The sequence below is a fragment of the Phoca vitulina genome, unplaced genomic scaffold, assembly GCF_004348235.1.
Source record: "Phoca vitulina isolate PV1807 unplaced genomic scaffold, GSC_HSeal_1.0 scaffold17, whole genome shotgun sequence".
Taxonomy (NCBI): domain Eukaryota; kingdom Metazoa; phylum Chordata; class Mammalia; order Carnivora; family Phocidae; genus Phoca; species Phoca vitulina.
The window spans coordinates 36,206,973-36,232,618 of record NW_022589720.1 but is presented as its reverse complement, the minus strand read 5'-3'; the positions used below and the strand labels follow the sequence as shown (position 1 = coordinate 36,232,618).

Sequence of the window (25,646 nt, the reverse complement as noted above, 5' to 3'; positions counted from 1 at the left end):
GCTCTAATACTTAGAATATTTGCTTACAAGGTTCTGAACTTAATTTTTCAAAACAAATTTACAATCTGTCATTCTACATTGCAGTAACATTCAATGAATTACCATTAGGAGACCTCTGATTTTATTATCATAAAAGATGTCTATTGTCTGTAATATTTAGTAGGCATTAAAACTATCAACCACTTCCCTTGCTCTAAGAGGTTAATCTACTTTTATTCTTGAACTGGCAGCAGAAGTTTGCATTATGCCAGTTTTTCCTCCCTGAAATACTCTCCCCTGAGTCCTCCAAGTTACCCTTCCAGTTCAGATTCTCACACTACACTCCTTAGAGATCACTCAACTGTGAAGTCAAACCTTAATGGATTAGGTCCGTGGTTTGGAGGCCCTAGAGGCCACACAGGTCGGGCTCCAAGACCTCAGTTTCTAAATCCTGCTAGTACATCTTCACAATGATGCTATATATCGAACGAGCCACAAAATTAATTTGAAAAATAATTTTGTTGCTTAAAACTGTTTTTAAAACCCAGTCAAAGGTTTTTGGAAGACTTGGGGAATCTTGACAGAAAAAAAGCAAGTCGTCCTCTTGTCCCATGTGAAGTCTTCAGGTATCTGGTCACAGAACACTAAGTAAGATACTACAGCTTGGCCCTTCCATGCAATACGATCCCTCAGTCTGGCTTTTGAGTTCAGAGGCACAAATCAGAACAGATCAATGTTTTAAGTGGATCCTATCACAATGATTAATATCCCATCCACTTTAAGACTATTTTTGCAGAAATAAGTGGCATATCAATTATTTACAATATAAGAAAACAAACAATTAGCAAATACTTCTTAGATAGCGACCCTTAACAATGAGTATGACCTTTGTGCTCCCCTTTTATGCCAACGGAAATAAACACAGAAGTTATAACATTATATTTGCAAATGACTAAACATTTTTATTTATTTTTTCTTTCTAAATAAATTAGAATCAGATAAGAGCCTAATGATTCAGGGTTTGAATAGAGTGGTAGACTTGCTAATTAAACTGCTCTCATGAATGGCCTTATTCCAAAGACATCATGTAGGAAGATAAACACTGTCTAAAACTTACGATGAATAAGAGTAACTTTAGGACCCAAAGAAACAGAAATGATTTTGATGAGCACATGACTCTTGAAAGGAAAATGCTAAGAGCTGGTGTTATTATTCTCTATAAACTTATTTGTGTTCTTTTAATATAAAAGAAACTTCAACGTTTGTCTTCTTTCTCAATACGAAAAAAAATAAGCAGAGGTATTAGATGAAAAAATATAAAAAATGCTGGTGTGGTATAAATAAATTTTAAAAATGTTCCATTGTAGGAAATAAAAAATATATACCGTTTGTTTAAATTCTGAGGCCCTTCTTTTAAACATATAATCATTTGAATATAGAATTAGTCCACCTGGGGCATCTGTGTTCCCCAAATTATAACTGTTAGATAACATTATAAAAGAGTTGAATTTTAACTGAAGGGGAATTATGTAAACAAATAGAAAAATTGTTTCTAAATATCCTCAGTGAATGAATGGTGGTAAATTTGACTCATGTCTTGATTTATGTCCAGATTTACTGCTTACTGAATATTATTTTCTTTTCACCAAATGAGCATAGAATCATGGAGCCGTGCCATCTCTGTTGTCAAAGCACATATATGTGCATATACACACATAATTGCACGATCACACATTTTAATGCATCAATCTATAGATATATATATTACATACTCTTGGGCAAAGCACTGCACCTAAGACCTAATTGTTTTTGTATAAGAAAAAAATAACAGGAGAATAGGAAATATCCCTCCCCAAAACATTTGAATGTTCATACCACTAATTAAGTAGCACACCAGAATGTGCAAACATACTTATTGCAAAGTACTGTATAGATTTAGACGTCATTATAAAATGTTCTCAGTTCTATTTTGGTAACCTAAAATGTCGGTATATAATACCAAATTTCCAATTAAAGAGTTTAATATAAAAATATCAGCACAAAACTGTTTTTTCAATCTGTTTATTGTGTGAGCAACCCAAACTTCAGTTTAAGTGCTGTTGTAATTTTATTACTAGATTCCATAACCCTACAATTGATAAATTTTATACCATTTTAGGTATTTAATAAGATACTTAGAAATACTAAGAAAAAAATCAGTATTCAAAGGGTTACTTTTGTTTATAATAACAATAAATTATTTTATCATCTTCTTCAGTTCAAAATCCAGCTTTGAACCCGAGGAAGGCTTTCAAATCATGTTAATTAAATGATGGTCCTTTAACCAGTAGCAGTTTGATTACCAATTACTCGAAGGATCTCTTTGTGAATGCCTCCTTCTTGTGTGTTAATATTCGCATCTCCAACCTGACCATCTTCATAGCTAAAACACAAAAAAGAAACGTAAGACATTTTTAAAAAGACGAAACACTAAAAAAAAAAAAGCACTTAAACCCCCTGAGAAATGCCATTTGATACCTAAAATATAGCCAAAGGGATTCAGTAGTGAAGACGTTATTTCTCAGTTGTATTTAATAATGTGTTCGCAAATGCAGAAAAGCCTGCATGACTAAACACATGATTATCCTACATCATGCCCTGATTTGCCCCTCCCTCCCTCCCTCTTTCCTTCCTTCCCTCCTTCTTTCCCTTTTAATCTTAACTTTTTCATCCCCACATAAAGCATTGTCCTTGTCTTTGCCTGGCGGGCATTTCCCACGGCAGCTGTTCTACGAAGCCCACCGTGAAAGAACATACCAGCTTCAGCTTTCGGTTCCTTAGGTTCGAATCTTGTGAGCCCCACTCCCACTTCACTCATTTGTTTATTTTCTGATCTGCGACACCCTGAGAAATGACTTCACTTTCTGCCACTGCTCCTTCACCGTGCCTGCCCTCTCATTATTATTCCGTTGTGATCAGTGCCGCCTTTTTTTCCTTATCACTGGCGGCTCTGTGTAGTCTGACTCTAGAAGATATTCTTATTTGTGCTGATACTTCACACAAGAATGCAAGTGTGCTAAGTTTCGCTAAGCTATAGAAGTGGAAATATAACATTAAAGGACAGCGATTACTAAGTCCTTTAGAAAGAAAGAATTGCGTATTAGATGATTATTCATGTCCTCAAATAAACTTACTTGGGCAAAAAGAATTTTCCAAGAATGAATTTTTAAACTTCCGTGATAAGATTCAGAAGTAGAATAGGTGATGAATTAATTTTACTTCGTAAAAATGACTTCAAGACAGAAGCTTTCGAGAAGTGGTAATTACTTCAAAATAGATAACCATGGGTGTAAGCAGTCTCAAAGATTTATGCGCACCACTGCCTTTTCCTCACCACATTAAAATTCTCCTGAAATAGCACAATACAGGAAAATGGAATAGATGACATACAGCAATGAGAACTCAGGTCCTTACATAATCCACTGCTCAAACACCTAGTGATAACTCCACTTGTATCAAGTTTAAACTCTTTAAGAACTGCCCACGGTTGCCAATCAACTAGGTTAATTCTATCTGTAGAAGTACATACACATGCACGCATGCACGTGTTTATCTATGACACTCAGTGGTGAAGCACTACTGTGACGAAAAGAAAGGGATATGTGGTACACGGCCTACTTATAATGATGTTCCCAGGAGACCAAACTGTAAGTGCTCTGTTAATTAAATGGAGAATGTTAAAGTGAAATGCTTTAAGCAATGTCCAACGCTAGTTTGGAGCTTTGTGGCAAACCGTATAAAAGATACATTTTATGGGGCAAGTAAAATATGTTATATGGTTTTTGTGTACATCCTGGCTACCCCCGGGGCCAAAGGGTAAACTAAGGCATCCATAACGCTGAGCCAAGGCTGGGGAGGCAACCTGGCTTGCAGGCTCATCCCGAGGGAGGTAATGGTATTTACCAAGCCAATCCAGCTAGTTCCTCAAGGATCTGGGTTTCGGAAAGCAAAAAGACACTGCCAAAAAGAGGATGGAGAGACAAAGAAAACCAGAGTGCCAGTTACGCATACCGGTCCACACGGATCTCTCCTCACTTTCCTAATACGCACTTGTGTTTGCTCTGGCCCCGTGGCATCTGCGTCCTCTGTACGCTGGACGCAAAGCTGAGTAAGACAGTCTTGGCTTAACTGGTACCCGCGTGCTACCAGCTCTATTCCTTTCAATTCAAAGCTAACCTTTGAGATTTGTCTACAATACATTCTAACTGCTCATGTTTTCCTCAACCCACTGCAATCATTCTTCCGACCCTACCACTCTACTGAAAGTGTGGACAACGGTTACCCGTGGCCTCTTATGTGAAGAATTCAGATTCTACCTGCTACGTCTGCCGTATGTGATAGTTGACTGCTCTTTTCCCTGAAGCGATATTATCTCTTCACTCCCTAGTTGGTCCTTTGATTATTAATTCTGTTTCCTTCATTGCGTCCTCTTCCCTGGCCTCCCATTTCAATGCTGGCTTTATCCACAATTCACTCTCAGTGTTTTCTCTTTTCATGATATGCAAACTCTCAATTATTTCAGTCTCTCCCGCTGCTTTAATCACCACCCACATGCTGATTCCTAAACTATATCTCTAATCCTTACATCCTTCCCTAACTATAATTTCCCCACAGAAATCACAAATCTAGTGTATTCAAAATTGCTTAATTTTTTAACCCCAAGTCTGCTTTTTTACCTCTATCAAAATCTCAGTTTGGAGTACCATCATCTACCCAGTCTCTCAACAAGAGAACTTCGGTCATTCTTGGCTCTTCCATGTGCCTAAATCCAATAAATCACCAAGTTATCTTGCTTCTGTTTTCCTAATTATTGCCAGGTGCATCTTCTCTCCATTTGATGCCATTACCTCCGTTTATGGCTTCATTATCATTCGTCTAAATAAGTGATTTTCAAGTTGCAGGTTACGTACAATTAGCGGGTTCTGAAATTAACTTAGATTGTCTGGGCTAGCATTTTTCAGTGAAACTAGAATAGGATAGGACACAGAATACTGAATGCACCACACAAAGTAAGCATTGTTTTTTCCCAAGTCACAATGTCAAATACGTTTTCTTTTGGAGTGAGAAACACTGACCTAGACGACTGTAAGAACATTGTCACTGATCTCTCGGTCTCCATACTTAGCCCCACCGTCCCTCCTAGAAGGCTGTTTTCTGCCCTCGCTAGAGTGATACAAATGGCCTGCACGTCACTTGCAGGACAAAAATCCAATGGCGCTGGCATAGTGCAGCAGGGACCTTCGTAACCCAAACCTGAACTTCCCCTCCAGTCATGCCCCACTACCCCAACACTCTATTTCCATCAAATGGAAGGGTTTGCTATCCCCAAATACTACGTGCTCATTGACACCTGAAAAGCATTAGTAGTTAATGGAGAGAAGATGAGACTCACATCCTTTAAACAAACAATAATAATTTAGGATAGAAAGAGCCCAGGGCAAAAGCAAACGGAGAGTAGAGAGCAAGAGTGAGAGACTGAGATGGAGATCGAAAGTATTGGGGCGCCTGGGTGGCTCAGTCGGTTATTTGGCTGCCTTCAGCTCAGGTCATGATCCCAGGATCCTGGGATCGAGCCCCACGTCGGGCTGCCTGCTGGGCGGGGAGTCTGTTTCTCTCTCCCTCTGCCTGTTGCTCTGCCTACTTGTGCTCTCTCTCTCTCTCTCTCTCTCGCTCTGTCAAATAAATAAATAAAAAAATAAAATCTTTAAAAAAAAAGTATTAAGAAAAATGCATATTCGTCCATTGTCTATGAAGCCCACGAGGAAGCATAACAGTTGTGGGTTGGAAGGATAAAACTGGCCACAGGCATTCAGATGTCTTAAACTATGAAGCATATATAATAATAAAGGAAAGACAAACTACCATTTGCCTGAGTCAACTGGCAGCGTTTAGATATATGCATTACTAGTGGCATAGGGCATTTACTACAATATGGCATACAGAATACTTTGCAGCTATTTATTAGTATTACAGACAAACAATTGCTAATTTAACAGTGAAGTTCATTTATGTCCAGAAAGCAACAAGATTAAAAAAAAAGAAATGGAGTGGGGCGCCTGGGTGGCTCGGATGGTTAGGCGTCTGCCTTCGGCTCAGGTCATGATCTCAGGGTCCTGGGATCGAGTCCCACATCGGGCTCCTTGCTTATTAGCAAGGAGCCTGCTTCTCCCTTTGCCTGCCGCTCCCCCTGCTTGTGCTCTCTCTCTCTCTGGCAAATAAATAAAATCTTTTAAAAATTAAAAAAAAAAAAAAAAGAAATGGAGCAAGAATGGTATCAATAGGGAAAATGATACACTTGACTGGGGTTTTCTGAAGAAGGAAAAATGAAACCATCTAAAAGGAGACAAAAATTACTTAAGTTCCCAGGAGCATTAAAAGATTACTAAAATTTTAATTAAAAAATAAGCCAATTTGCTTAAAAAGCTTTGAGAAGGAAAGAGAACAACAGAGGGAATTTAGCTGTCCAGAACTCTCTGGATATGTTAGGAAATTTCCTGGATAAAAACTTTTGAATGTATTGACAAGTTCTATTTCCAAACTGATGTAGCAGCTTAAAGAATGGCACACGTCAATTTGTTTTCGGACTCCCTGAATCTGGAACCCAGAAATGATAGCATTGTTTTTCATTAGCAATAGAGAGGAGAAATTCACTGTGAACGAATGATATCCAGGACTTCTCCAAAGTTCCTTAAGGTATCTGATGCTATAAGAGCGTTGTCTACATCATCACCCATGTACAATTTCTTCATCACGTTGGAACGTTCGGCCTTTGTCACTGTTCTCATGCACTATGTGTTAAGCGTTTCTGCGAACAGAATTTGCATTTTACTAGGGAAGATAATAGAGTTATGCAAATAACTGTAAGACGGGCAGCAAGGACAAGCAATTTTAGGACGAGCAAGGACGAGTAAAATTTAGAGTAAAGACAGACATCATGTCTGACTGGGATATCAGGAAAGATCCCATGGAAAAAGACTATGTAGTTGAGCCTTGGGAGATCAGCTAAGGCTGAGCGGGCAGGAAGGCCCATCATTTGGAATGACTGAGCAAAGGCACAGTAGTGGGAAAAATAATTCCAAGTTGTGTTCAAGAAACACCTAGGATAATAATTTTATTTAATCAATGGTCTGTATGGGTCATTGAAGGAAGATAAAATGGGCTCTGTGTTGCGGAATGTCATGTCTTTATTTGTTAAATACTACCAGAGTGTATGAACAAGATATAATCAAGACTCTGCTTTAGGAATATTAGTGTGATATAAGTAGTATGATCTTAAAAAATTTATATGCATAGAAATGTAGGCTATACATCAAAGATTAACTGTAGTTAATTCCAAGTGGGGATATTATGGGTGACGTTCTTCTTTTTTGCTTACCTTTGATTTCAGTTTCTATACAATGAATAGTTATCACTAGTGTAATAATGTTAATGGTTAATAAATTTGGTATTGTACAAGATAGATTAGGAGCAATGATGAAATTAGAAGCCTGGAGAAAAACTAGTGATCTTTTGATGGACTCTGGGGCAGAGAATGAAATATCCATGGAAACAACGGTATTGAAAGGAGAAAACTGTGTAAAGATACACATGGGGGCTGATGACTATAGTGTACAAGGAAAAAGACATTAAAAACTATAGCTCAGGGTTGCAAGTGTCTTTGGGTAAAATTACTGCGTAGATTGGAGAAGCCAAGAATTTGACTCGGGAATTTAGCAATAATGGGTTTCACTTTGTACATATTGATTTCAAGGCAGGAGCAGACATTTTGAGAGAAAATACCTAGCAAGCAGTTAAGTGTGGGCATTTCATTCATTCCTACTTCTCTGCCAAGCACTGTGCTAGGCACACAAAGACAAATGAGCCATACAGTCCCCGACCTCAAGAACGTATGCAGAATAATGGAGAAGACCCTATATAAGAAAGAATAACCCAATGATAAAAACAAGCCCATGGCACCACACAATAACACCAAGGATTAGCACAACGGAGTCAAGGGAAGTTTCTGGGAGGAGGGAAGGCATAGCTAAAATTTAAAAGAGGAGTAGGAATCAGATAAACTAGTGTGAGGAAAGAGAGGAAGAAAGAGTCTAGATTTACTGGAGAAAGGAAAGAGGAAAAGCATGGAAGTGTGGGGATCATAGCCTACAGTTGAGGTCATGAAGCATAATATCTGGAGGTGAGAAATTGTGGGTGATGAAAACTGGGGGTCGTGAGGCTAGGGGCTAGATCTCCTTGACCTTCCAATGCAGTGGTGCTGAAGGAAGAACAAAAGGCTGGGGAGTGAGTTGGCTCCCTTTGTAAAGGAGATTGGACTTTATCTTATAAGAAGCAAGCAGCTCCTAAAGAGTTTTAAACAGGAGAGTGATGTGGCAGTTTAAATCTTGGAAATGGATCTGGGTTGCAGACAGAGAAACTGGATTTATTATAGGCTAGTGAAAAAGCAAAGTTCCCGATCGTATCAGCTTGATGTCACACAACTTCACTGAGCCATGACTGAATCGCTTGTCTTCCAACTTCATAAATAACTTGTCTGTCTCCTCACTATGTTCCCATTCAAAGACTGGTTTGTTTTTTGTTTGTTTGTTTTTGCAAAATCACGATGAAAGTTATCTTTCTTTTCACTGAATGGCCATTATACAGTTCTTATTTTACACATTTTTCTTGTATCCGTCTCTTTAGATAGATTTCAAACTTTTACCAAAAATAAAAACCATACATAATCCAAAATATTATCCTTTTTAGCTTCATCTTTGTTCATTCATTAAAAATGTACTGATAAGCAGCCATGCATCCGGTACCAGGGGAGGTGCTGCAGGGCATCAGGATAGTAAATGAAAAGCAAAAGTAGGAGTCAGCCCTTTCAGACTTGACAGCCTCATGGAAAAGTCCGATACAAGAAAAAACTAAATTTTAAATCGAAGTTCTGCAGTGTCAGCTGCAGGAACACCAGGAAGAGAGATTACTTTTGATTAGGAGCTTCCTGGAAGAAGTGGTATTTGAGCTGAACCTTAAAAGATAGATTTTGGATAAGAATTCCTGAAATTTATTTAGCACTGAGATCTGCCAGACTCAAGAACCTGAAAATATCCCCTATCTCTTTTCTGCAGACTTGTCTGATTTGGTCCTTCCTGTTCTTAAGTTTCTGAACTTATTGAATGTCGGTCTTGAAAAATAGGAGGGGCTGTATACCTTAAATTTAGCTAATAGACAAAATATGGAAACAACTGATTTTGCAGACCTGCCTGCTCTAAATCAATGAAACACTGAAGCATTGAACAGGTAGGCTGTAACATCAAATAAGCAAGATACGCAAGCCTAGCAGTTCTTAACCTTCCCTTGGTCCCAGAGAGTTGAAGGAGAAGTCATATACTCTTACCTCTAACGGTTTTCACTACAGCGGGGGGTGGGGAGGATGGGCAGCCTCGGGGGAGACCATGACACAAGACACACCTACTCTGTTAACTTGCCAAATTATCAACTACCTTCTCTTTGATTTTATTATTTAATCCTACTCATGGAAAATAGCCAACAGTAAGTCTTCCTCTCTTGCTCTAAAACTCCCCATTCGCTGTGAAATAAACATTTTTGTTGACTGTGACTAGAGCACGATATGTCCATTTGCTTTTTGCACCTCCTCTTAAGCCCAGCTTCTTGCCCTTTTTAAAAACTGTTGCCTTATTTCTACATGTGTCTCAAGGCGACTAATGAAACCAAATTTTCTCAACAATCCCTAGAATTGGCTAGAATCTGTTTATAACATCTGAATTATTACGTTTTGCCGGAAGCATTAAAATTTAAGTTTATTCATTTTGAAATTATCCAACAAAAGTTTTCAAACTTATTCCTTTTTTTCTAAGTGATATCTTCCTTTAAATTTTACTTTCAAATTTTTTTTTGATACAGTAGTCTGTTCCCTAAAATATCCCCCCAATTCTTCTCTCATTCTGTGTTGTTGTTTACTTGCTGGAAAGAGTACGGTCAGGATACTAAGCACCTGTTTTATTATCACCATTCTAGAAATCAGATTAGCATGGAAATTATTTTGATTTTTCGTAGTTTCACTTAATAATAGATTAAAAAAGGAAGCCACAGTAATTTTTTTTTTTTAAGATTTTATTTATTTATTTGAGAGAGAGAGAATGAGAGAGAGCACATGAGAAGGGGGAGGGTCAGACGGAGAAGCAGACTCCCTGCCGAGCAGGGAGCCCGATGCGGGACTTGATCCAGGGACTCCAGGATCATGACCTGAGCCGAAGGCAGTCGCTTAACCAACTGAGCCACCCAGGCGCCCCGGAAGCCACAGTAATTTATACCCTAGTCATCAGGCCAAACTTCTAACATAAGCAACTAGATAATGTTAATTTAAAAAATCAGAACAAAATGAGAACAAGAAAATAAGATTTTCTGTCTGATAACAGTATACTTGTGATAACTCACTTCTTTCTCATCAATTTATCTTTTCCTAGATGTTACCACTCACTGGGGAGGCACATCACTCATAGAACTCTGTGATTATATCTTTTACAAAGAAGCTGATGGTTGTAATTAGAATGTACATTAATTAGTGAATGGATTCTCCTTCTGATGTGTTTGAATCTTATCAATTTTCCTTAATTAGTCTCTTCTCTCCTGAGGGTGCAGAGAAAAAGGATGAAATCTCATCTATATTTATAAAGAAATGAAAATCATTATCTTAATAGTTTTTTTTTCTTTACACTATTTGGAAAGTATCTAAGTATACTGGAAGAATCTTACTCTCTTTTCTTCAGATGGTCTTTCCTCATTTTTTTCTTCTAATAAATACAGAAATCCATCTCTCCAGACACACACACACACACACAACACATACATCCCTACAGATTTATTTTACATATAATTTATGTAAAATTTCAAAGAAATAACGTTTAAATGCCTACTGCCTAAAGTTGTTTATTTAGCTTAATAAATTTGAACTTTAGCAAGATACTAAGAGGAGTAAATTAACTGATTAACATCAGGCTAAGGAAGGGATTTTGGAGTTCCTTTTCCATCTAAATCATAAGGTCACTCAATCAGATAACTTTGTGATTAGATGTGTCTTTTGGAAGGCCAATCTTCTAACAATGGATAATAGTCATGATGGTCAAGAAAGAGGGGGAAATTTAATGAGTGCCCCCCCCTTTTTAAGATTTTTATTTCTTTATTTGAGAGAGAGCATGAGAGCATGGAGGGAGAGGGAGAAGCAGACTTCCCACTGAGCAGGGAGCCTGATGTGGGGCTCAATCCCAGGACCCTGATATCATGAGCTAAAGGCAGACACCCAATCAGCTGAGCCACCCAGGCACTCCTAGTGAGTGCCTTTCAATGAAGACCTGCACTGTGCTAACTTTGTCCTCATAAGAATCTTAAAATCGCATGCAGATAGCTTCCCTAGGAACCCTCAGATCCACGTGGCATCCTTCTCTGCCTTGCATTCTGACCCAGGAGGCTGACCTGTATGGACTCTATCAATAAGCTCACTTGCCCTCTACTTTCTGGCAGGGTTTGACCAATGGGGAGTCCCAGCAGGACACTGGCAGGGGGGTAAAGTCCAGGTTTCCCTTGGGTCCAGGCCCATTAAGGTCACATTGGGCTACCTAAGTCCTTCAGCTGAAGGCTCCAGCTCCTTTCAAAGCTGCTGAAATAGTAAGGGTTCTCCTATAGGGTTCTGAGAACTGTTTCTTGTCCTTGTCCTTGTCCTTTTGGCCCTGGGGATGTAGAACCCCACTGGTGCTGCTAGATCCGGGTTACTACAGTAGACCATGGTGCCCCTATAAACCACACCTTTTTAAGCAATCTACTTGTGGGTGATAGAAATTACGATATTTCTCATGGGCCACAGGTTTCCTGTCGGGATTCTGCCTGGTAAGGTAGACATAGCGTGCTACTGTACCTACCAATGATGCTTTATTGTACCTACTGATAAAGCTCAGAGGGGTCATGCAACGTGGCTAGGGTCACCTGACTGGTGAGCCTGGACACAAAATGTCTAACCAAAGCAGGCTCCGTCTACCATACTCACGGCTGCCTGGCCATGAAGAAAGAAATCTACAGATACATATATGTGTCACAATATGTATGTATTAATATGTATCAAAAATACAGAAGATACATAAATGCATAATACATAAATCAGTATCATAAGAAAGTCACAGTTTTCATACTATCCCAAAGAAAACCTGACAGTTAGTAAAATTTACGTTGTGAACAGTTTGCCAATAAGCTAACAGATCAAATGCTGCTGGCACAGCATGCCGTAGATAACACTATATACTCAAGCACTCTGAGGCAGTCATTTTGACATGGCTTATAAAACAAGCCAGTGCTTTTTTTCCATCTTCTCTTTAGAAGACTACGTAAAAGTACAAAACAGCTATACTCCGTTCTTCCCTGAGGTCCTTCCTGGGATAGGACCATGGATGAGGAAGAAATAGGCAGGGAAAGGGTTGGGAGTCAAGTAAGGGTGGGTGAAAATCAGATAGGTCTACTGCACACATTATTTACTTAGATATGAAAAATAATGTGATTATATTTTCTTGCAGCTCTTATGATACAGCTGTGTCAAAAAACCCACATCAGTCTGTCCTGCACTGCCAGCCTATGTTATATGAAATGCACATCATCAGCTTTTTTTTTTAATATTTTATTTTATTTGAGAGGGAGAGAGAGTGCATTCAGGGGGCTGGTTGTGGAGGGCAGAGGGAGAGGGAGAAGCAGAGTCCCCACTGAGCAGGGAGCCCGATGCGGGGCTCGATCCCAGGACCCTGAGATCCTGACCTGAGCCAAAGGCAGACGCTTAACGACTAAGCCACCCAGGCGCCCCAGATCATCAACCTCTTATAGGGACAGGACATTCTCATTATTGTCTTCTTCATTCCTAGTTATAATATTTTTAAATCCATAAATAACTAAAGATATATGTGTATGTGTACATATGTGTATATATATGTTACATCTATCTGTGTATGTCTATCTACACACATATACATATGTGTGTATATATATGCACACATGGATCATTAAAGAGACAGATGTTTTTCTTCATTTCTTCTAAGTTAACAGCATTTAAATATCATTCTGTTTTTTACAGCTCATTAAAATAAAACAGAAACATTCAGATGATGAGAAACTACCTGTCTGTTACCTATTGGCAGCTAAAGTGACCAAATAATAATGTAGTCACTACTACCTCATTCATGGAGAAGACAGTAACATACAAATTTGAACCTTCACACTTACACAAAAAAGAATCGTGTGCAGACATGATCAGTATTTGGGACGACCCATATCTCTCCATGTTTGTGCAGGTCAGGTGAGGTGATCACTGTAAGTGGAAGATAAAATTAAAGAACGGTTTTATTCTAAGTTACTATATCCCTCCTCTTAGAAATCTAAAAGCAAAAAGTACATGCACAAACTAACACATGAAAAATGTTTAACCTTATAAGCTATCAAAAGTGTAAGTAAAAACAATAAAATGTCATGTGACAATTTTATGTTTCAAACACCATCAGTGTAACAACAGGAAGGGAATCACTTGCATATTATCAAAAGCAAATAGTCCTGACTTGGAGACTATGTAGACAGAAAGCAACTTCGTGTCCTATATTAACTATTAAGGGTTGAAGACTTAAAAGGCAGTTAACGGTGGCTACTGAAACTCCCAGCACCAGCTTTTTTAGTCAAGGTCAGATTTTATATAGAAAGAACAAAGAAAAGCATATGATCTTGCAAATCACCTATCAATTTGTCTACTTCAAGTTCAGAATAGAGGAATAATTTCGGTGTAGAAGCAGAAAGACCTGTTGGGTTCTCTCCTTAGTGCTTGGTTCATCTTTCACATTTTTCATGGTATTATACATTCAAAAACCAACTTAAAGAGGAAGGCGGCATATTCACAAAAGAGATTTGCAATACTTGATCAGAAAAATATAATTACCATTCTGAGGTATCTGCCAAGAATAAAATACAGCACTGTCTGAATTCTTGCCAATTCTGCTTTGTTTTTCACCTTTACGATCTCTATTGTACCTGTTTTCCATCTGTGCCCTTAGAGAAGGTCACAAGGAATAATGCTTTCACTAACCCATGTTGAGCATTCTGGAAATATAGTAAAATTCTTAAACACAGATAACATAGAGAATTAATGCTATGAGGTTGGTAAAACTTTCAACTTACCTTCACATAAGGCTATGCATTTTAAGTTACGGCTTTGCAGGAATTGGGACTGCTGTCCTTTTTTCTGTGACTAAATTCCAAAAGAATTTAAAAATCAGAGTTGAAAATAGGGCAGTTGCTCAAGTGAGAAAAGAACTCATCATCATTAAAAAATAATAGCCACTAAGATAGCTCCAGATTTAAAAAAAAAAAAAAAAAAAGGCCTATCTAGACTAGCAGTAATATCCTTGAATTCTTTAATGTCAAGCTATATTTGTTGTATCATTTAATTTCTGTACATAACCATTATTAAATCACTCTCAAGATAAGTGAACTAAAAACGCTCAATTAAAGTTTAACAGCCTCACATCATAGAATTAGAACTCAAATTTATTTTTACTGGAAGCCCGGCATCCTCATTTCAAGGGAAACAAAATTAAAATTGCATGATCTTTTCAAACATTACAATCAGTTATTCCAGATCATCTAACTTACCCAAAACCAACCCACTTTTACAGCACCATTAGCTAAGCTACAGAGGTTACAAGAAAATCTCATGGAGAAAATCTGTAGTTTTGTTTTTGTTTTTAGATATTAGGTCAGCTATACTTTTTTCCCCCCTTATTTTAAAAATCACATTACTCATTAAGTAGATTTCTCATTTGTCCAGAATGGTTGTTTCCACTGAAACAACAAGGGATCTGTGCTTGGTCTCTTCTCTGCCTGGAATGTTCTTTCTCCCAATTGGCTCATGCATTCACTGCCTATAGGTCTCCGCAAAATAACCTCAGACGGAGTGTTCTTTCCCGGCCACCCCAGGCTACACTCATTCTGGTCCCACCTTCCATCCCACAGTACTCAACAGCCCTTTCCCTTGACTTTTCTCCATTTTTCTCTACCATCTAGCATTCTTTCTCTCTAAACATACATTTCATTTATCCATAGCCACTCAATAGAATGGAGGCTCCCTAAGGAATTCTCTATTGTGTTTGGTTCTATTTTTGATTTGTCACTAGAACCCACTGCCCAGGAATCTCTAACATTACAGTAGGAGCTTAATAAAGACTTGCTGAATATTGACTGAATAAAGGCATTTCGATTATTGCATTTTAGGGTCGGTTTTACACCTTTGCGAGTAATGGCCGCTTAAAATAATTCTGCAGACTTAAAACGCCTGAGTGCTTATTGAAGCCCTGCTGGCTAAGGAAGCCCGAGCTCCCTCATCCCATCAGCCACTCGAGTCACTACGACACCTGTGATGCACTGTTGCTTTTACTGCTGGACGCCGGCTCATCTTTGGCTGTCACCTTCTGCTTCTTGTTCATCCCTGAAAAACACCAGCAAAATCATAATTGAGGGACAAAGCCGGGTGGTACCCCTCAAATACGATCCAGGGGCACTGCAAAGTTCCACCGGAGGTGAAGACCTCACTGCCTCGGGCCACGGATGGCCACAGTGGGCTCCAGGAGGAGCAGCTGCTGTGCCCTGGGAAGTCGGTGGGTTTGGGGAAGTCCCAAGGGTGTTAAGAGTGTAGACAAGCCAGCTTGGTTTTCTCTGTACTGAAGACAGGGATAGGAAATTCTCTTGCGGGACACCTGGGTGGCTCAGTCAGTTAAGCGTCTGCCTTCGGCTCGGGTCATGATCCCAGAGTCCTTGGATCGAGTCCCGCGTCAGGCTCCCTGCTCGGCAGGGGGCCTGCTTCTCCCTCTGCCTGGAGCTCCCCCTGCTTGTGCTCTCTTTCAGTCTCAGTCTCTCTCTCCCTGACAAATAAATAAATAAAATCTTTAAAAAAAAAAAAAAAGGAAATTCTCTTGCATAAAACTGATTGATAGATTTAGAAAACTCTTAAAACTTGGTTTTAAAAGGCTGGTAGAGCTTAAACTTTCATCCTTACCATCTGGTTAGTAGAACGAGAAGGTAAGGAGCGGGAAACATGAACAAGGTCAGAAAAATACATTTATACTGAAACTTAACTTCATGAGTTATTGATCTATATTTAATTCTGTGTAGAATTTACTATATTGTCTAATAAAGAACATTTATGCAAGTTCTTTTGTCTGTGATCCTCACAAGTTTGAGCTTACTCTGTTAATGCCATGACTTTTTACTGTGACAGAATTTAGACAAAACAGAACTAAGATTCATGTCTGTTTTAGAATAGATAGATATTTTTCTATACTTCATTTGGAAATGCCCATCTACTGTCCAGAAATGGAGAAGTATGTTGATCTTTTTGTTGTTGTTGTTGCTGTTTCAGTAAAGGCTTGATGAGAATGAATGAATTGCAAATGGTGTGGATGTAACTCTTTCAAAGTCAGAAATATATCCCCCAAAGGGGCAGAGGTGGAGAAGGTCAGGCTGAGGTACAAGGCCAAGGGTTTCAGACGTGCACTTCTGGGAGAAGGCAAAGGCTGTTGTCCTCAGAGAGGCTGTGCCGCTCTCCACCCCCTTCACTTGCAGCCTGAAAGCCAACTATGAAGCTACTTCACAGTACTTGATGACTTGGTATGTTTTTCCTTATCAGTGCTGAGGATGTATTTTCTTAAACTGGTTTTATTTTAGTTTTTTATTGTGTTACGTTTTAATGAGATTTAGAATCTGACTTATGCTGGTTTTAATTTGTTTTCTCCTTTGAATTATATTATTCTATTTCCTATATTATCTTATTCTTCCTGGTGTTTCTTTTCTTTTCTTTTCTTTTTTTTTTTTTTAAGATTTTATATATTTATTTGTCAGAGAGAGAGCACAAGCAGGGGGAAAAGGCAGAGGGAGAAGCAGGCTCCCCACACTGAGCAGGGAGCCCAATGCGGGGCTCGATCCCAGGACCCTGGGATCATGATCCGAGCCGAAGGCAGACACTTAACCGACTCAGCCACCCAGGCATCCCTGGTGTTTATTTTCTTAGTGTTGTTTTGGCATATTGTATTTCAAAGATCGTTGCAACAATATTTCTCAAGCCATAGGCTTTTCTACAACGTGACTTTGCCACATTTTCCTTTGGGGACTAATTCCCCACCCCTCAAAAATGCAGGGGCTTGTGACTGTTCTGACCCATAGCATATGTGGGAAGTGCCACCATGTGACTTCTGAGGCTGGGTCAAAAAAGGCCTACAAAGTCCACCTGGTGCTCTTAGGGCATGTGTTCTGGAAAAGGTTGGGGTGGAACCCTGAGAAACAACTTGCTGTGGTTGAAAGAGCATGAACGCAGGCAAAGCGATTAGATGGGCCTGGTTAATATTTACCTGGTGATTAGACCTCTCAAGATATCCTTTTCTATAATAGAGCATCTTAAGACTTACTAACCAGGTACCACCTGAATGACATCTCCTGAAGCTGTGTAATATAATTATATAATTGCCCATACACACGAGCACGCAAGCAAAACCAACTATATATGCAGGTATATGAATATAAAAACTTTACAAGTCTGAAGAGAAATACAGAGAATGCCAAGGTTGGGGGAAAGGAGAAAAAATTTCACTTGTTACTTTACACAGTTCTATGTAGTTTCAATTTCCTTCTTTTTTTCAATTTCTTTGTAAAAATGAACATAATTACTTTATGTTTAAATACATTAAGATATTGCTCTAAAAAAAAAAACAACCACACCAATCATTGCAACATATTCCCCCAAATTTAAAAGTGCAAAGGAATCACCCCATATTCCACCACCTGAGGATAAGGAATGCTAATAATTTCATGATCTTTCTTTCCATATTTTGAATTTACCAGGCTCCTCTCCAGCACATGCTTTCAATTTTTTCCAAGATAATTTTTTCATACAATTTCACCAAACAAGATGTCAATAAGTAGGTTGATTTTGAGGGTGTTTTTCTAATCCTAAATTCTCCATACTGTTCAAAATGTCTTTATACGATATATAATAATCCAAAGAAAGAAGTTGGCATGATACAGAGTTACATCCCAGGATAGTGAATTACTACAGATGAATAATCAGTGTTCTACAGAATGTTTTGCAAATACTACATTCTAATAGTTACTTGTGGAGGGGATAAATGTAGAAACTACTGAACAAAATGGAAATTAATTTTGAAATTGAAAAAAACCACATATTCCACTTTATATACTAGGGTAATTTCTATATACTAGGGTAAATTCGTCCTGACATGTGAGCTTTGTTTTCGCTTCTGACATGAATCAAATGAATTAAATGCAAATATATCAAATAAGCTTCAGTCACCTGATATACAATAAAAAAGTCAAAACCTCACTTGAGGTTAGAAATGAAACACGAGCTTACCTGAGTAACCAAAAGATATGCTTGACATTGGACTAAGATAGATTCCACTCCCATACATTGCACCGTGGAGCTAAAAGGGGAACAGGTGGGAGAGAAAGTAGACAGTCAATGGTTTCAAAGGTTAATATTTTACAAAAGAAAGGAATCAGTCTCATGTTGGGAGGATTAACTCTTAGAAAACGGTAAGGCTCTTTCCTAAAGTCTAATGTGAAAATAGTACTATTATCATCCTTGTCTTCAACATTCAGTGAGTTGATACATGAAAAGTGATAGCCAGAGAAAAAAATCCTTGATAAAGGTTTTCCACCCGACCTATGACAAAGACAGTCACTTATTATCAAGTACTATAATAGGTTTTTATGTTAATGACTCCAAAATATTGAAAACAGAACAGGCTGAATTATACACGACAGAGTTTTGATGAGGACGCACATGCTAGTATATTAACAAAGTAGCCTATTTAGATTTTCATTATGCAACACTGTCATCCCATTCCTATCTCCTTTTAGGTTAACAGTTTCATTAGCAGAAACTCTTCAACTGGTCTAAGAAACTACTCAGAACAATTAAAATTCTCTCTCATTATTTCCATGTTCTAGGGCCACTGTACCTTATTTAGTATGAACTGAATACTAATTCAGTAAGTGCGTGTTTATGGACATTTACATTTAACTGTATCATCTCAACTGTCATTGGGAGTGTGAGATCCAGCACACGCGACAGGATTGAGCATCTCATTTTCTGACCTCTTTCCATCGTCAGATGAAAATTAGCTGAATGAGAGTGAAGTGGGGTGTTGGAGGCGACGGGCATAAATAAAGATGAGCCCTATATCCACGATACCCCGCTAACTCCCAGCGCTGCCACGGAGACCGTGAAACAGGCAGCAGATGGCTCTTTGGTGTCCAATCTCCCTCTTGCTGATTCTTGGCCTTACCTTTCCTTATCCTAAAGTATCCACACTGGGGCAGTGCTCAAGAAATCTGTGTTGAATTATCAGACAGAATGCTTATATGGTTTTACTTTCTGCATGATAATTTTATTCTACTGAAGTTCAAAGTGATTTTACTGTTTTCTCATAGGGAATTCAATTTCTTTTTCTTTTCATCCCTATATGGTGTACTGGTCAATTCTGCTTCAGTTATTTTATGAACATTACTTACGCCTTTTAGAAATTCTATGTAATTTTTAAAGCCCACTTGCTTCCCCTTTTTCACATAATAAAAAAGCACCAGGATTGCTTACTGAACTCTAACACTAAAGAATATATGGTCTTGTTAAAGCATTCAGAAAATTTACCTGCAGTCTAGTATTAGAAGCAACAACCAGACCATTCCTCAGGATAGAGTGCCAGTTTTCAATGTGTGAGCCACTAAAGCACAGAGGAGGGGAAGGACAAAGCAAAACCAAACATTAATAATCTAGATTCTAGTATAATCAGTCATGTACCCTCTGAAAGTCTTGAATTTCCAAATCAAGTATCAGGCAGTGGACTGTTCAGGACTAATAGCCAACTACTAAAAGAATGTTTTCCTCCCCACACACTTCTGGAAGATCGAGGGGAAGACATACCCCCATCAACAGGAAGCCATACTCACTGAAATGCAAAGGTGCTTCCAAAGAGTTTTTTAGCAGCTCTAAAATTAGATTCTTTGGCTGGTGGACTGCTGAGAAGAAGGAATTGATGTGGAGTGTGCATAAACTTCAGTTGCTGCCATTTAAAATAATGACAAATGAAAACATGTCAAAATTAACATATAATCAGACTGATGACAATTTCAAATTTTACTCGTTTAAGAATTAATCGAGATTCAAGCCATACTAACTTACATTAACAGGACCATTCATTAAAAAAAAAAAAAAAACCCTGCATAAATGATAAATCATATGGAGTTGCTGATATGATGGGTAATTTTTTAGGCTAATGGAAAAGGAATAGGAGACAGACAATCCAAAGTCATTTATATTTAGCTTTGGAATACATTCTGTAATCATGTCCAAGCAGATCTGCCTTCTTAATTATGTTTCTTTTTAAAGCTTTTATTATTGAATTCCCTAAGTATACACTCGTTATTCAACTGGGGAAATATCTGAGTTGGCTAAGGAGAAAAGAAAAGTTAGTTCAAGATTTTAAAATTGCAAAAATTATCATCATCACGCTTTATTTGCATACATTTATAAAACTGTAAATTGCCTACATTCAAATACAGTTCCCCCTTTGTTCATGGAAAGAAATTAAAACAATCTTTTGAATTAGTTGCTTGACAAAATTTTCTAATTGCTGCCCTTTCACTTAGGAATATACTTATATAGGAGTACAAAATAAAGGAAATCTCGCAGTTTAGAGATTCACAGACAGGAGAGCTGAGAGTTCGGATACTGCTCTTCTTTGTTTTCGATCAGAACTGAAATCAGAGTCCATCAGCTTCTTCCTTTATTCTGTAAGCGTATTAAGCCAAGAAGGCCGTATCTTCTCCGCTTTGGAAAAGTGGGGCTGTGCCCACAAGAAACTGACAATGCTAAAAAAGCACATTACCTTCTTCTGGTCAATATCCAGATTCTTGCTATCACTTGTGGAATAACTAAATGATTTCATACTGACCCTTCTACTTACTTAAAAGGTCAGGGCAGCAGCCTGAATTTGAATTTGCTTTCTTGGGAAAACTCAGAGCTGGTGTACATATGGTAATTTCAAACTGAAGAGTTAGGCCTAACCTGAGATTACTTCAATTTCCTGGAGAGGATGCCTAAAAATCACAGGGGTCACTTCTCCCAACCAGTCAGGACGCTTCCCATTTCTGTATGTATATGTGAAAAAACAACTTACCCTGTTAACTGGCAGTTTCACAATATGTGACCTATTACTTGAAATAACCCTGAAATTAATTAAAATAGTCCATCAGTCACAAATATATGCCAAATATATTTTACGTTTTTTTTTTCCCTTAGTTGGTAAGTGATCGGAACTTACATTTGCTGTGACATTAACTAAATTGAGTAAGCATTTTACTTAATTACATCACTTTGCTTTGGTTCCTGAAACAATTTAAAGATAATATTTTAATCTGAGAACGAAGAAGTAGTTCCTTAAAACCTGAGAGATGATGATTTTTAATAATTACAACCTCAGATACCGGCAAAATGAACATTTCTAAGCATACTTTCAAAGGATGATCCCCTAGATGCAAAGCTGATTCATACATCTGCTTCCTTGGTTCTTCCCTACACTGTATAATTAAGAATGAGTTTCTGTGAAGATCTTTTTCTTTCTTAAAATATTTGAGGACGTTTGTGCTGATATACATACAGTGGTATATACACAAACTGTTATTCACCATATTTAGACACTGAGGTTGAAAAAAATTACATTCAGGTATCTGAAAGAACTAATTATTTTTATGTTTTTCAGAACAGAAAATAGTAACTAGGGAAAACTCTAAAAAAACATTTTGGGAAATTTTCTTCTCCTTGAAAGAAGAGTGACTAACAAGCTGAAGGAAATGATCACAAATAATTAAAAGTTAACAATCAGGTTGACTACTGGGGGTAGGGGTGGGGGGGGGAAGAGACTAGATATTTGAGGTTTTTACCTTCATTGTGAATATGATTTCATGTGAGAATGTAAAAAATTACAATGAAAACCTTGTGTTATTCTACTCAAACAGAATTTTAATAATAGAGCATTACAGATACAAAGAAGGAAGACTTCCAAATCTAATTTTTAAAGTTTTATTAGACTGAATGTTTATTGTAAAATCCTAAGTGAGAGTTAAGTAACCAGAATCATTCTTTCTCCTTTGCCCATCTTTCCATAATTTTTTAAAAACTTCCTGGTTGTAGCTAGATTAAATCTCATTCAGACCAATCTCTTATCACCTTTACATTTGTATTATTGCATTTATAATCTTGGTGAATTCCATAATCTTTTAAGTTTTCAGTGATTTCAAAGAGACATGTGCATAAAACCGTTAGAGGTATGGGGAGTAGGGATACTATTGTTTTCATTTTGCAAGTTAGAAACCAGAGGGCAAAGGCTTTGAAGCAGGCATGGTAGGAACGGGGTTCTCAACCTGCTCTTCTATTCTCAGTCAGCCTTCCTAGGCTCTATGCCGGACTCAAGCTATACCCCTCACCAGGCTCACTCTGAACAGAGCATCATCTGCAGCCGTCAAACAAAGAGTTCATCAAATTCATACTGTTCTTGTTAAGGAAGTGAACCATACACTATGACATTTTAGAAAGATTTTCAATAAACGTTTGAAACTGAGTTTTGTCACTGAGTCCTCAGTTAACTAGAAAATTAAATGAACCCAAACGGCTTCACCATGTAATTCAGCTAATCACATTTTTTTTTTAAACTATAGACAAACTGCTGTCAAATACATCATCTATCTGTGTAGTGCATAGGACAGCATTTTCTTCCCCTTGTGATACACAAGTTTTAATTAAAATGAGAGTCATTAAGGACTCTGTAAAATCACCAGGCCTCATAGGCTTGCGGAACTGTAGCATTGCAGGTCTTATAAAATAGGCCTTTTTTTCCCCCTTAAAGCAGGCAGTAGAAAATGATGCTGTTTTCATTAAGAGGAAAACTAAAATTTTATACCATTGCAGTAGGGGATGAGCAAGGGGGTCTTGTTTATCCATCTGCTTCTTGATTTCCAGATATGGTGCCTGAAAAAAAAAGTCATTATACTTCTTGATTTTTCTTAAAAATTCCTTTTTCCCTTTTTCCCTTATGCAAAAGGAAAATCAGGTTGAACAGGTATGTCTCATCTAGTTAAACCCGAAGCTCTGTGGCCGTGACATGGTCGCAGCAACAATTACCCTCATTGTCCCCACCCCCACCCCCCTACAAGGTGCTGTGAACTCTGAACTTCCATGTGGCCCAATGGGCTTGCCCAAACATTTTGCTCCAGAGGCTTCATCAAGTTTTAGCCTGGCTCCCACACACTAGGCCATGTCTAAAGGTGATCCCAGGCCCCCAGCTGAGTCTCTGCTCAAGAAAACATGATGCTGCCCAACCACAAAAGGTACCTACCTTGTACCCACCCACACTGCTAGCCTTCCAGTAATTCTCTACTCATCCCCCTGCTGTAATTTCCTGCTTCCCCACAGCCCCCTATTTCCACTTCTCCGTAGCCCCCTTTTGTTCCCTCTCTGCTCTCCCTTTAAAAAACTCAGTCACTTCTGTCTTCCTCGGAGGTGACCTCACTCACACTGCAAGTCCCTCTCCCCCGCTGCAGTCCTCGAATTAAATCTCTCTCGCCACCTTTAACAAGTGTCAGGTGCTGTCTCTTTTTGACGATGACTCTTTTTAACTTTTAACAAACATTAAAGCAAAACTCGTAAGAGCTACTTCTCAGGCTCATATCTGAAGGTGCTGACTTAGGTGCAGAGAAAACTGGACAAAACCTGCATAAGAAGAGCCCTTCTTTTCAAAGTATTTAGTGGAATTTATCCAGACAATTAACCTTTTCATAGAACAAAAGGCAATCTGTCTGTGATAACTTGTGTCTATCTATAGGGCAGTACCTTCTAGAAAATAGGACAGTATAATGTTATATTTATTTGGAGAGGTGTAAAGGATTTGACGCAATAAAACCTGGCAGCATCCCTGTGGAGTGCAGACTGGAAGGGGGTGCAGTGTTACTATTTACCATCTTGACAGTGAAGAAGCTAAGCGTCAAGCAATTAAGCAACTTGCCCAAGGTCACAGGCCGCATCATTGATGAGCAAATTATACAACACACGCCTTTGACTTCCTAGGCTGACACTCAATCGTCTCCACTGCCTTCTATTAAAATAGCTTACACATGACCCAGAATAACGGAAGAAAATTTTGGCAGAGGGCTGATCCCAGAGTCAGAATTTTGTAGCTATTTTTATCCGAGAATGATCTGGGTCTAGGGTATATAGTATGATAAATACCCTATTATCACCAAAGTCTTTGGTGACTAAAAATATTTACTTAACTTTGTGTAAGCCATTGGAATAGGTTCGTTTTTCCCCCTAAGTGGAAATGTATTTCATTGTTTTCTTTTCCTTATACAAATAATAGTATTTGTTTGAAGAGGAATTCAGGTAATAGAGAAGAGTATGGGCATAAAAAAACAACGAGCAAGGATGATGGTTTTTTTTTTTTTTTTTAAAGATTTTATTTATTTATTTGAGAGAGAGAAAGCATGAGAGGGGGGAGGGTCAGAGGGAGAAGCAGACTCCCTGCCGAGCAGGGAGCCCGATGCGGGACTCGATCCTGGGACTCCAGGATCATGACCTGAGCTGAAGGCAGTCGCTTAACCAACTGAGCCACCCAGGCACCCAAGGATGATGGTTTTTAAGCAAATGATATAACTTGTGAACTAAGGATCTCTTCGTTTAAATTGTCTGACACACATTATTTGTTGAACAAGTGGATGAATATTTGACTACATGGAATAAATAACTATCAAAAGACTCAAAACTCAAATTTGGGAATGTAAAAAGGTACTCTGGGAGCACATTTTCAAATACAGTAGAGGTGATGGCAGGGGTGAAGGGAGGAGTGACAGAGAAGCTTTGCGGGCCTCAAAACTGAAGGAATCCAATACTCTTTCCCCAAAGACAGAAAGGACCCAGGGTAATACTCAGGATAAGCCTCCAGGGTGTCTAGGGCAGTGCAAGCCTTGAAATGCCATACATATGTAAACCAAACCCATAATGTGTGTTGTTGTCAATTATGGATTATTAATTTCTACTTATCATGATGAGTTTTAAGACTCTCTCCAAATCTTTGGCAGTGGAAAGGCCTCAAAAATCCAATAGCATGTGCTTTGCGAAGAGCTGGACTATAGCCCAGTGATACGTTAGACTTTCATAATAAACCGCAATCCTTGCTCATCAAACACCTCACCAAGCCTCCCTAAAGGGCTAAAAATATAAACTCATACTCTCGGGGAGGCTAGTGTCCTCCAAAGTTGTTTTGAGATTCTATTTGATAGAATATTTGTTTTTATTTTGACATTAAAATAGTGTGTTAAAATTACTACCATTAATTAAAATGGACAGTCTAGAAAGATGGTACCAGATTTAACCTTTGCTTTAAGATATTCTGACACACCACCACACACGCCAATTGTTGGAGAAATCATCAGGATTATAATCATTCAATTACCCTCCAAAAGTCAAAGTGGTAGTCCACCAGTACACTGAT

At 38.4% G+C, this 25,646-nt stretch overlaps 1 protein-coding gene across 4 annotated transcripts in view; it reads right to left on the bottom strand.

Annotated features, from left to right (window-relative positions):
• Positions 1–1,295: 1,295 nt before the first annotated feature.
• PARP8 (poly(ADP-ribose) polymerase family member 8) overlaps positions 1,296–25,646 on the bottom strand; it is a 172,765-nt gene continuing 148,414 nt past the window's right edge. For all 4 annotated transcript variants that reach the window (XM_032415219.1, XM_032415218.1, XM_032415221.1 and 1 more), the window contains 9 exons: positions 23,061–23,128; positions 21,282–21,330; positions 20,053–20,165; positions 19,754–19,826; positions 18,455–18,524; positions 15,447–15,520; positions 14,215–14,284; positions 13,276–13,360; positions 1,296–2,401 (listed from right to left, as the gene is read on the bottom strand). In XM_032415219.1, the coding sequence (XP_032271110.1) occupies positions 2,299–2,401; positions 13,276–13,360; positions 14,215–14,284; positions 15,447–15,520; positions 18,455–18,524; positions 19,754–19,826; positions 20,053–20,165; positions 21,282–21,330; positions 23,061–23,128 (705 nt within the window). In that variant the 3' untranslated portion in view covers positions 1,296–2,298. The remainder of the gene's footprint in view (positions 2,402–13,275; positions 13,361–14,214; positions 14,285–15,446; positions 15,521–18,454; positions 18,525–19,753; positions 19,827–20,052; positions 20,166–21,281; positions 21,331–23,060; positions 23,129–25,646) is intronic.